The sequence below is a fragment of the Schistocerca cancellata genome, chromosome 10 (assembly GCF_023864275.1).
Source record: "Schistocerca cancellata isolate TAMUIC-IGC-003103 chromosome 10, iqSchCanc2.1, whole genome shotgun sequence".
Taxonomy (NCBI): Eukaryota; Metazoa; Arthropoda; class Insecta; order Orthoptera; family Acrididae; genus Schistocerca; species Schistocerca cancellata.
The window spans coordinates 176,219,869-176,233,141 of NC_064635.1; the positions used below are offsets into that span (position 1 = coordinate 176,219,869).

Here is a 13,273-nt window from a genome sequence, read left to right on the forward strand (position 1 = left end):
TTGAGCATCTTCAAATCCATTGTTGTCACTGAAAGCCGTCAATTTTATATGCCATGAGTGGCCACCATTAGTGGGTTACAGAGGTTGTGCACAGCACATAAAGCTAACTGGTTGCTCTGCAACTATAGTGGATCTGAAAACGCTCAAAATCTGAACGAAACTGATAATCATTATAAAGACAAATGAGCCATTACACTGCAATAAAAAATTAGAATAAAAGTTCTCTGTATTCGTATCAATGTATCACTATGTATTTTAATATTTATAACTACTACATTCATTTGGAATTTCCTTGTACTTTGTTCCAGTAGCTTAAAGCGAAAGTTATTGTGGCTGAAGTTTTTGGCAAAGGGCTGCGGGAGAGGGGGGGGGGGGGGGGGGAGTGCTGCTCTGAGTGAGAACTTATGCTAGAGTCACTAGGGGACGTTAACTGACAAGTTGCAATGTGCTCAGGTACAGTGGCAAGCTGAAAACGACCCCGAAGAGCAAGGACTATTGGTCTTCACACTACACAACCAGCAGACCTATTGGATGGAAAATACCCCCTCCACGCAAGGAAGACAGTGGTAGTGCAAACAGCATCGGTGGCCATCGGTACAAGCCGACAGGAGACTCCCGAAAAGCTGTCACGGAAAAGTACGACCGGCGCTACAAGCCGACCGAGGCCGTTCCCGTTGCCACGACACACCGTCACCGACACGGGCACCAGAACCACACCAAGCCCTCGATCTCGAAGCATGACACTATGAGCTCACATAACGTTTCCAGACACGGGGGAGATCTGTTGCCTTTTCAGCCGACACAGCGGCCGAGCCTCCACACGAAGGCTCCGGTCACCAGTTCGTACGACAGGTCTCGTGATGCATTCCAGGCTGGAGGAATTTCAGGTCACCTCCGACCGTCACAGGAACCCGGCCACCATGTGAACCACTGGCCACCACTTCCTGCATCTACGACTGGGTGAGATTTGAACAGAGGAGGCATGTGTTGCTTTAGAATGTCGTGTGCTGTGAAATACAAGTGTCCTGCTCATCCATGTTTTGTCCCTTGGAGTGATGGAATGTCACTTCACTGTGCTGTCAGTTTCTTTGGGGGAGAAACATTGTAATATGTTATGTTATTAGCAGACATTTTGTCAGAGGCAGTCAGAGACTGTGTATAACTTAAAGGTTAGGAATATTTTTGTCAGTAATATGCCTTGTTCAGAGACAATATTTTATTTTCCCATTTTGGTCAGAACCTTTTCAGAGCTACAACTTTGTTCTCAATGACTTTTTAGGCATTACATCTGTTGCAGTTTATCACCTAGCAGTAAGTGAATGATATAGTTGTTTGTCTTGTCACAGATGCCTCTTCATGTAAATCTAACTATATCATTTATATCTAAAAACAAAGATGATGTAACTTACCAAACGAAAGCGTTGGTATGTTGATAGAGACACTAACAAACACAAACACACACACACAAAATTCAAGCTTTCGCAACCCACGGTTGCTTCATCGGGAAAGAGGGCAGGAGAGGGAAAGACGAAAGGATGTGGGTTTTAAGGGAGAGGGTAAGGAGTCATTCCAATCCCGGGAGCAGAAAGACTTACCTTAGGGGGAAAAAGGGACAGGTATACACTCGCACATACACATATCCATCCGCACATATACAGACACAAGCAGACATCTGTAAAGGCGAAGAGTTTGGGCAAAGATGTCAGTCGAGATGGAAGTACAGAGGCAAAGATATTGTTGAATGACAGGTGAGGTATGAGCGGCGGCAACTTGAAATTAGCGGAGGTTGAGGCCTGGTGGGTAACGGGAAGAGAGAATATATTGAAGGGCAAGTTCCCATCTTCAGAGTTCTGATAGGTTGGTGTTAGTGGGAAGTATCCAGATAATCCGGACGGTGTAACGCTGCGCCAAGATGTGCTGGGTGTGCACTGAGGCATGTTTAGCCACAGGGTGATCCTCATTACCAACAAACACTGTCTGCCTGTGTCTGTCATGCAAATGGACAGTTTGTTGCTGGTCATTCCCACATAAAAAGCTTCACAGTGTAGGCAGGTCAGTTGGTAAATCATGTGGGTGCTTTCACACGTGGCTCTGCCTTTGATCATCATTTGTTTACTGCCAGGTGACAAACTGCAACAGATGTTATGTTCAAAAAATGAATGTAGTCAATGAGAATAGAGTGGTACATTCTAAATATGTTGGAATAAAGCAAGAAAATAGAATATATTAACTGAAGAGGGTATATTATTATTATCACAAATATCCCTAACCTCTAATCAGCCATTCAGCTGGTTTAATGCAGTCTTCAACTTCAATCTAACCTGTGTCAGCCTCCTATTCTTCCTGTTGCTGTTACATAAAATGCTATGTGCTGCAATCTTTGTGAGCTCCTGCAACTATTCTGTTACTATTCCCCACATTTCTAAATGAGAAGCTTTTTTTGTTATCAGTCTTCTGTCTTGCTTGATGTGCTCTGCCATGATCTGCTCCCCTCTGGCTCATCTCAGAATGGCACTTACACTAGAGTGTCCTCAAATATTTTTTGTATATATTACAATCTTCCCATTTAATTTTTGCCTGTCACGAGTCACTCCAGTTTCATTGATGCTCTTCTCTGTTGTCATAACACATGTCATATCATCACCTCCCTTTTTCAAGTTAATATTCTCTACATTTTCTTTTCCTAACTGACTCTTCAGGTATTGTCCTAATTTCTTATCAGTCAATTTAATTTTTAACACCTGACTGTACTATCATATCTGCACTACTTTTGTTCTTTTATTTTCCAACAGTCCATGATTCAGTTTCATACAATGATGTCCTCCATATGTACATTTATGAACTTCTTTTAGTGATTAATGCCCTGTTTGCCTATTCTAGTGCGCTTCTTATGTCTTCATTGATCATCTGCTGTGCATAATTTTGCTTCCAAGGTAGCAGTATTCCTTCATTTATTCTACTCCGTGGACCCAAATGGTGACTTTAAGTTTGCCATTAATCTAGGGTTCATTTCAAATAACTGCCTGCTTTTGCACCAATACTGTTGTGTGTCTTCTGTAGTCAAGTACCTGGTTTTTAAGTTGCTTTGGAACCATGAAGAATTCTCACTAATATTGTATAGTCTGTTCCTATCTTATTCAAGGATATTATTTTTCGCAGTCCTACTGCCACATATGCCACCCAAATGTATTACAGTTTCTTAATCTTTCACATTTTTCACTATTTTCTTGGTTTCCTCATGTGTTTCCTGCATTTCATCATCAGCTTGTACAAGAATGACTTTTAGTGGTACGTGGTGATGGCTTCATTACTTACAGACTGATAAATAAATGCATTACCCCCATTCTCTAATCATCTTAGCCTCTCTGTCATCTTAACATAGCTTAAATTTTAGCTTTCTAACAAGCTTGTAATATGTAAACATGTTCATTTTTGAAAGTCCAAAGTATTCAATATTTACATCCTCAATCATCAGTGCTGTTATTCAGTGCCTAGAATTATGTCAGGTCAGTTTGACGTATGTGCTTGCAAAAGCAAAAGTTCTAGGTTCCGGTTCGAGTCTTGCACACACTTTTGATCTTTCAGGATGTTTCACTATAGGTGATGTCAACTGATAATAACAAAGAACTTATTCTGTGCAGGCAGAGGTGGCTATCAACATTTCCAATTAACTAAGATCATATCTGTTACCTGTGTGAGGAACTTATGAAAGTATTCTCAATCACATTTGAATGCCTCTCTAACAAATATAGATGTATTTATCATTGGAATGGATGATGTATCAAAGTTCTGATAAGATCTATGTTCCTGTGTTATGGTTCTATGAAGAATGGGTACTGAGTAGTGTGTAGCTGCCAGAAAATTTCATGAAGCCAATACATCAACCACTTCTAATGCAGTGACCAGCAGATGACATGCCTGGTCATCACAGAGGTAATTTATGAAACCACTAAACTGGCCAATATAACTTAGTTAATCAGTTACTGTTTCTGCCTTGCAAACTGATGTGGTGGGTGCACATTTCAGCCAGTGGCGTCGTATTACATCTCTTGGCTCTGAGTAAGTTTGAATTTCTCATTTCTACAGTACTGTAGCAACATCCTGGATATCTGATATGATGTGCAATGCAATATACAAACTCACTCACATTATACTTTTTATTCATTCCTGTTTCCTTATTAGTGCACTGAAGACCCATCCCTGGTGCCATATTGCCTATGAAAGTCATATCCCTGCCGTACACATTCTCTTGAAATTTTTGTTCAAAGTCACTGGATCAGCCACCTCTTAATACAATTACTGTTAACTCTTGATGATAAATGACCTCACAGAGTTGTTGGATTAACAACAAAAGTTAACAGTTGCACTTGTACAACAAGAACTCCTTAAGTGTACTTACCAAGAAGTAAGTGGATAAAAGAAAGGGCTACAAAATAAATCCAAGAGTTCGTCGTCACAAATCTTAAAATTTGTTATAATTTCTGAAAAAATTTGTGTTCTAGAGACATCCTCGGCAGAGATGGATTATAAAGACTGCATAAGACAACAGATGAAGATACTGTTGTTATTAAATCAGTTTCACAAACTGTTGGGATAAATAACAATTCGTTGTGTAACACTAAAGGTACATTGGAAAGCCATACCTTTGCAGTGAAAAGTATTGTAACAATGTGATGTAAGCTCTCAATATTGATAATTTTAATATCTGCAAAAAATGAAGTATTCTTATTAGTTTAGTACATATGGTCTCACAAGAGTATTTGTTACTTGGTTTTAAATTTTTTTTAATGTTGTATGGAGTTTGACTGTTTTTGTCCATCACCCCAAATGACTGTGTTACCATTGATAATATATGTGCATTGGTGTGCTTATATTGTCCAGCATTACCCTCATATTGCATTAGGATTGTCAGGAAGATAGATAGACTGGACACTAAATTAAAAAAAAGTGTTCACAGAGATTTGAATTTTCCATTGAATCATGCATTAAATATTCTGCTATAATTACTAGCAGACAGGATGTATAGTAAGTCCTTAACTTCACAACGTGAAATTACTAGTACCACAATACAAACTGAGTGGCAAGCACACTGGACTCGCATTCGGGAGGACGACGGTTCAATCCCACATCCAGCCATCCTGATGTAGGTTTTCCATGATTTCCCTAAATCGCTCTAGGCAAATGCCGGGATGTTGCCTTTGGAAGGGCACGGCTGACTTCCTTCTCTGTCCTTCCCTAATCCGATGAGACTGATGACCTCGCTGTCTGGTCTTCTCCCCGAAACAACCCAAACCAACCCAACCCACAATACAAATGTGTGAAGTAAAAAATGCTAATCCTGCCTTTTAGTACTTGTGTGATGCTCTGTCGGGGAAAAACAAACCTGTAATCATTAGATACATAATTAGTGGTGTCCTGCATGACACAGTCACACTGTTTAAATATCTGGGCATATTGCTGCAAGCAAAATGAAATGTGAGGATTGCAGTAGGGAAGGCAAATCATTGACTTCAGTTTATTCTGGGTACCGGTACTGCTTGAGTGTTTGCAATCCACACCAGGTCAGATTACAGAAAGACATTGAAGTAATTCAGAGACGGGCTGCTACTTGTTACTGGTAAGTTTGAACAACACTGAAGTATTACAGAGATGCTTTGGAAACTCAAATGGGAATCTTGAGACAAAAGGCAACATTGTTTTTGAGGAACATTGTTGGGGAAATTTAGAGAACTGGCATTTGAAGCTGACTGCAAAACTACTGTCACTGAGATATATTTCACATAATGATCATCAAGGTAAGATACGAGAAATTAGGGCTCATTTGGAGGCATATAGACAGTTGTTTTTCTCTCATTCTATTTGCGAGTGGAACAGGAAAGGAAATGACTAGTAATGTGTGGGGTATCCTCTGCCGTGCACCATTCGGTGACTTGCAGATTATGTATGAAGATGTAGAGGAAAGATGGGTTGGCTGGGGAAAGTTTTGAGGGGGTTTAGGGAAGGAAGAGAAGAGGGGAGCTGATGGCAAGACTTTCTGATCCTAGGACAAGAATGAGAGTAGAGAAACATAAAGAATGCAGAAGGCATGACTGTTGCTTTCGGTATCACTCACAACTGCTGCAGCATCCTCGACAAACCATATAATGTTTACACACCATTACCTCTACCTGTGCTCCCCCCCCCCTCCTCCTCTCCCTCCCCCACAATGCCCCACCCCCTTGCTGTCATTCCTCCTTTAAAACTTACCCTTACATGCTCCCTTTACTACTGTCCTGTCTTATCGCTGATAAACACTACAGCAAAAAAGCCTGAACGACATATGAAATCACTAATGTCATTTAGTCACTGACATATTCATTTCATGGCTGTTTTTACAGGGTGTATACCAAGATCAGAGCAGGGTAGGAGACGTGGACACTAGCAAAATTTTCCAAATAACCAAAGACCGGAAATGCACTGTTGTGAAGCTACTGCCATAAACCGACGGCTGAGCAGCTACAAGTGCGTGGAAATTAGCGTAATTAGTTATCAGCAGTGCAGTTTTGTCCACCTAAGCTGCAGCTGTGTTATACTGTGCACTGTGCTACATCAGAATTCATTCATATTCTACATACATTAAAACATACAGGGAGTCCATAATTAAAGTTCCAGTTTCAGAACACTGTAGAAAGAGAACAACTGCTCAGAATGACATCAAATTTGGTTGGCATATTATTGTCACATCGGGAACCACCATGGAACAAAAAAATTTTACCAATGTATGGCAGTGCAAGCATCTTAATGTAAATGGAGTCAACTACAAATGACAGATGAACTGCAATGCAACGGCTACGGTTTGAATTACACATTACACCATCTGTACTCTTCGATCTGCAAGACTTCGCAAGTTTGGCAGGTAACAGTTGTGGCACTATTAGCTAAGTACGTCTATCCACCACGGCGAGGTCGTACCGCACTGGATCGGAAAAGTCAGTTCACTGGCTGTGCAGTGTGCAGAGGAGCACCATCATGCATAAAAATGATCCTACCCTTACATCCACACCATTGAAGTTTTGGAATGACACTGATGCTCAAAAGACTCTCAAAGCATTTACCAATGTTGGTACAGGTAATAGGACCCCCAGGACTCATCACCTCAAAAAAAAAAAATGGCACTATGGTAAACAGTGCCTCACACATTTACCCTTGCAGAATGAAGCTGTACCAGTTGATGTGCGTGCAGACTGTCCATTGCCCATATTCTACAATTCTGTATATTGACATGCCCTTGGACATGGAAATGGGCTTCATCTGTCCACAAAATGTTCCTTGGCTTTCCTCTGTCCACTTCCATGCAAGCAAGAAATTCCAGAGCAAACATTTGTCTTGCTGGCAGGTCAGCAGGAAGCAACTCCTGAACATGGGTGATTTTGTATGGACAGCTATGCAGAATGAATCGTAGGATTTTATGCGCCGTGCTCATTGTCGTGTCCAGTGTTCGGGCAATTTCCTGTGCACTGCATGTCTGCACACCACTATTTGCCCCTCCTACAATGCTATGGTCACATCTTTGACAGAAGTCTGATCAATTGCTTTCCACCCTCTGCCATATTGCACCTCAGAAGCACCTGTCTTTTTGAATTTTGTAATCATTTTCTACAGACCCTTATGAATGCCCTTTTTCATCCCCCTCAGCATCCTGAAATCCTGCCATCACTATTCTTGTAACAGAGGTTTGCCAGTGAGTGTGATCCTTCATGGAGATAGTCATGGTAGGTGCAGACAGAGGAGCAGCTGTGTGCTGTGTGTCGGTTAATGTGCATATTCTGACGTTTACAGTGCCATCTGTTGCTCAATTTAAAAAAAAAAAAAAAAAAAAATTATTCCGTGACGTTTTGCCCTGTGTCAGTAATATCCATTCAAATTTGACGTCATTCCAAGCAGTGGTTCTCATTTTGCAGTGTTTTGAAACTGGAACTTTAATTGTGGATGCCCTGTTTTTCCTTATTAATAACACTGCTCCTTACAATACCACATGTTGACTAATGTACTGCACTGCTTCAGCGTAATTGATTTAACAGTGCACAGTAAGTATGACAGAATATCCAGCACTAACATAACCAGTTGTGGATACATATTGAAGGTTTGCCTAGTTTTGACTGTTGAGCTAAAACCATTTCCTTTAGCCAATTCAATTTGTAACTGATTTACTTAGCATAACAGATATTAGCTGGGACTATTTAGTTTAAATGCACACACTTCTGCATGCTAGTCACTGTTTTTCTGTCATTTTATGGCTGTAGCCCACAAGTCTGTTTTTATGGCTCGTCATTATCTGGAGAATTTTGCTCAGTTTGATGTCCCACCCATGCTCAGATATTATCGGGTTGTTTTTCTGTACCCTGTATAAGAAAGACCACAATGAAACTGGTCCAATGCATGACTGGATACATAGCTACTGTCCACCTTGGGGTCATCCAGCACCCAGTCGCTGAATGTGACTCCAGGACCCTGGGTTCCTTTATCAGAGCACTAAGAGATATATTTCCTACTTGTGATGAAAGGAAATGTAAGTTACAAAAAATAAGATCGTTTTTCCAACATCCAGTTTTTATTAACAATAATAGGGACTTTTTTTTTTTTTTTTTTTTTTTTTTTACAGGAGATAAGGCCATTCTCTCTCCTAATTGTAACAGTTGTCTCAATTGAATTTTTTCATTTGATACAATTAAGTACACTATAAAACACAAGACCACATGGAGTCGCAAGTACCATGCATTTAAAATAGTTAACCGAACGACCATCAGAAGTGACTATTAAAGTTAGTGAGTAGAATCTAGTTTGTGAAGTATGGGTGAATTCTGGGTAGTAATTTTGAAAAATTGACTTGATTTCTTCTGCATGTATACTATCTGATACGAGAAGAACTGATACAAACTGTTACTAATCCAAGCAGATGAAGTGCATGTTATTGGTAGTGAGATCACATTGGCATGAGTAGGACAGTGGTGTGATTTTAACCCAGATTTACTGCAGTTCATAATGTTTATTAGTAAGCAGCAGTTTTATTTGCTGTATTCCTCACTGTGTACAAAATTTTGGCAAAAGAATTTGGAATGCAGTAACTAGCACAGTGTGTGTTATTTCACATGGTTAAATTTCTGTTGTGACTATTTACAGTGTGGATAGTATGCTAAAACTTCATCTTGTTGTTTAATTGCAGTGTATTTCTATGAGGCATTGTTGTCAGTTATTGTGCTTCTTCAGATAAGGAGAAATTGTGTGCTTTGTACACTGTGCAATTTCTGGAACTTCTGCAGCCATACATTGTTGCCCATGTCAGATACCATGTATGCTTGTGCAAAATTATGTATGTTTGTTTTTTGTGCCAAAAGTAATACCAGTGATGCCTGTCCTGTTGTGAGCTTCATAACAAGATGTTACCATTGTTATGTTGTTGCAAGTATTGTTATTATTTAATAATAATAATAATAATAATAATAATAATAATAATAATATTGCAGGTCTGTGTTAGTATTTAGTAGTTTTTGTGCTTTTTCTGATTTGGCAACACCTCTCAATTTCTCATTTCCAAGACTATTACATGGTTTTGACTGAATATGTACATGTTCAGTTCAGTAGGATATAAAGTGTCACACTACTAATTGTGTTGCTTTCAGAAAAACAGAACTGTATGAAAGGATTATCCTGGGGGCTCTAAAATGATACAGAGGGCATAAAAAATGTTGGGGAAGTTTTCAGAACACACACCTCATAGAGGTAGAAACTTAACATTATGTGCATTATCCACAAGTCTTCATAGTACATTTTTTATGCAAACGCAGGAACAGAATATATTAGCATACCAGTTGAAACTCTTCCTTAAGTAAAATGTTCAAAATGCCTTCCATTAACACTGTTACATGCATCAGTTCACCATTGCATTGAATCCTGGATGCGGTGATGATATATCCTTGGGTTTTGTGAGTGGTTTCATAGCCTTTGACAATACATTCAAGAATGCTCTCTCCATGTGGTAGCAGGGATCAATAAACGAAATTCTTCAAATGTCACCTCATACGAAAATAAAGTTGCTTTAGGTCTAGAGAATGCAGAGCCCAGAGAGTAGGTCTATTTCTTCCTGTCCAGCTGTTTCATTGGGGAGGATATAGGGATATGTTGGCGAGGTTTAAAGAAAGTAAGATGGGGTGTGTGGTGTAGGCGGGGGGGGGGGGGGGGGGGGGGCAGTGCTTTCAGATCCCACAGAGTTGTCTCACCCTGGGATTTGAGTGATGTGTCCTTCATTTTTATCCTTCCCCACACTATATGCCTATGTCCTCTCTGACGAAGGAACCATTATGAAGGTCACCCAGAAAGTGATGCACCACATGTTTTTTCTTCAACAATTATTTATTGAACACTATTAAACACACACACAAGAAAGAATGATATCTCTTCTACACTCCCTATTTTTTCACAAAGCCTCTTTTTCATTCTACAGCTTTCCTCTAGTGAAACACGACGACATGTATAGCCTGTCAGTACCACTCCTTGTTCTGGTCACGAAGACATTTGTTCAGTGTGCAAAAAACCACACTGTTATTATCAAAATGCCTTCCACAAATGGCATCCTTTAATTGCAACTCTGAGGGACCTAGGTCAGGACTGTAGGGTGGCTAGGCCCACACTGTCTAACTCTGTTTAGTGACGTGTTCCAAAGTCTTCAAACTTGTGTGAGGTCGAGCATTATCATGTTGAATCAATCAATCACCTGGATTGTTATAGCCCAGAAGTCACTGGAAGTGCTTCTTGAATTTAGTTAATGTGTTCACATATGCTTCAGAATTAATGGCGCTTTACTGTATGCATTATATGCCTGTGAATGAACGTGTCAGCAATCTGCTTCCTGTCAGGCGTGACAGCCATAGATGGTCACTCTGAACACTGCAAATCTTGGAGCTCTGCCAAGCCACATTCTTGTAATGGCCTTGCCCTCTTTGCCCAGTTACTAACTGTAAAACTGTAGCTTAAGGTGCTCCAGAAATTGCACACAAACATTTGGGGATGATCCCAACAGTTTCTTTCTCTGCAGTGAGAAATTCAGTGATAACACACTGCTTGTAAAGTACATCACTTACCAATGCCATAATGAAACACTGCTGCAACTATGCTATCTGTCAGAGGAAACTGAAAGTTTGCATGTGCACACTGTAAACTTCAAATAATTCTTACCTAAAGTTTCACATTTGTACCATTGTTGTTTGAGAAAAAAAATTGTGGTGTATAATTTTCTTGGCGACTCTTGTAGGTCTGAAAGGTAGGTAGCATGCCAGTTTAATTTTTATGTGGACACTTACTGGCAGTACTACCCCAAGATAAATACTGACCAACAATTCTGTTTCTTAAATTATAAGTGTTCTCAACTGACTTTTTGTTTCATAAGGTTTCAGAAATTTTTCTTGTTTACAGAGGCAGAAGAGTATCCTGCCTTGTAGGACAGTAATATTAGCTGAATACTTAACACTATTTTCCACATGTGACAGGCCCATTGGATGGAACGTACCAGGGACAAACCATCAAGGTTCCCATGCTCAGCCCCCTGGTCCAGGTTGGAATTTGCCAGGAACAAACACGAACAAGCAGCCTCCTGGACCAGGCTTTAACATCCCAGGGACAAACACAAACAAGCAACCTCCTGGACCGGGCTTCAATGTGCCAGGCACAAACCCGAACCAACAAGGTTCGCACGCTCAGGCTCCTGGTCCCGGCTGGAATGTTCCAGGTGGCAGTGCCAAGCAGCAGCCTTCAGCCTCTGACCTCAACCCACCCCATCAGGCACAGCAGGGCTGGAATGTAGGAAGGTGAGTGCTGTGTTGCCTTTGGTATCAGTTAAATCTATCATACATAGGGTACTCAGTTTTGCAAATGTGCCTTGCTCCAGAATTACTTTTTTCATAAAGATCATTGTCATCTCTGCCCCCACAGCCATGCTCCTGCCTCTGTATCAACACCCTCACCACCTCTAGCTAAATGTTTCATCTACTTTTGAAAAAAAAATGCAAGTATTATTAATAATTCCATTAAGCAGGTGATTTTGTTGGTAAGATAACAGAATTTGGTGAAACTAATCTCATCAGAACAGCAATAACATTGATACTTATCTTCCATGGTGAATAAACAACTCCAAGGCCCTTAACTGTAAGAAATAATCTGACTTAGAATTTTTATATTTTTCCATTTATCATTCCAGGTACTACAAACAAAGTTCACAATTTCAGGTAATGATCAATTTCCAGTTTGTACATAAATTAAAGTCCAGTCTCCATCAAAAACAATCTGAACTGAACTGAGCCATGCTTACACAATACTGAGAGATCAAATACAACCAAACAAACACGGCTGAACAGTTAAATGTGCATTAGCTATTTATAAAATTTTTAATAATATAGGAGCATGTATCATCATTAACAAGATCAAATACAATTAAAGCTGTCACTTTACAAAGAATTATTAACTTCGTGTAGTGTTTTTGAGTGATTAATGTTTGAAAGTAAATCTGTTTGTAATCGTAAATACTGAAAAAATAACCAGTGAACTATAATTATAATGGTTTGTCAATTACAAAATAATTTTTCTGATTGATAATTTTGCATGTAAATTCATTCCAAACTTAGTGTTAACATTTTTAGAAGAATTTCATGATATTCATTATATTTGTGTGTAAATGATTTCTTAAACACGTTTTTCATTATTCCTGAAAGGTTATTGAAATGCTGTTGAAATGATGGTTTCCTTTTGTTTACTTGCAGCTATTAACAAAATGTGAAATCTTATAAGAACTGATATTGGCACAAAATAAATATAAAATGTTTAGTAAACATTTAATTATAGCTCGGAACTAGCAAAATAAAAAACCTTTTGTTAGCAGATTAATATAAATATGAAAAAATACACATAATTAGAATGTTTACTAATTGCAAACAGTCTTCTCCAGTACTACCAGACATTGGCAGTTATACTGTACATTGTTGCTGTGACTCCACCATTTGACACCCAGTGCTGGAAAGGGTCTCCTCCAGATGTTTCCTTGTGTAATGTAATGGAGCTAATTGCATATATATTGCTGCTGTATGTTTTCTAATCTATCACTTTACATTGGGTTATTTCACCATTCACCATTCTTTTCTTATCTCCTGTAGCCCAGCAAAGGATTTCCTTTGTTCAGGTTCCATGTATTTGCCAAGCTATATGCCCCTCCCACATCTCCTCTCAACTTTGTTCCTGATGCATTTGT

The 13,273-nt window shown here is 39.5% G+C and overlaps 1 protein-coding gene across 3 annotated transcripts in view; it reads left to right on the forward strand.

Moving 5' to 3' along the window:
• The window catches only part of LOC126106891 (uncharacterized), a 276,906-nt gene that overhangs the window by 208,252 nt on the left and 55,381 nt on the right, over positions 1 to 13,273 (forward strand). For 2 of the 3 annotated variants that reach the window (XM_049913302.1, XM_049913303.1), the window contains exons 3-4: positions 454 to 960; positions 11,523 to 11,840. In XM_049913302.1, coding sequence (XP_049769259.1) covers positions 454 to 960; positions 11,523 to 11,840 — 825 coding nt within the window. The remainder of the gene's footprint in view (positions 1 to 453; positions 961 to 11,522; positions 11,841 to 13,273) is intronic. The other variant, XM_049913304.1, reaches the window with a different exon arrangement.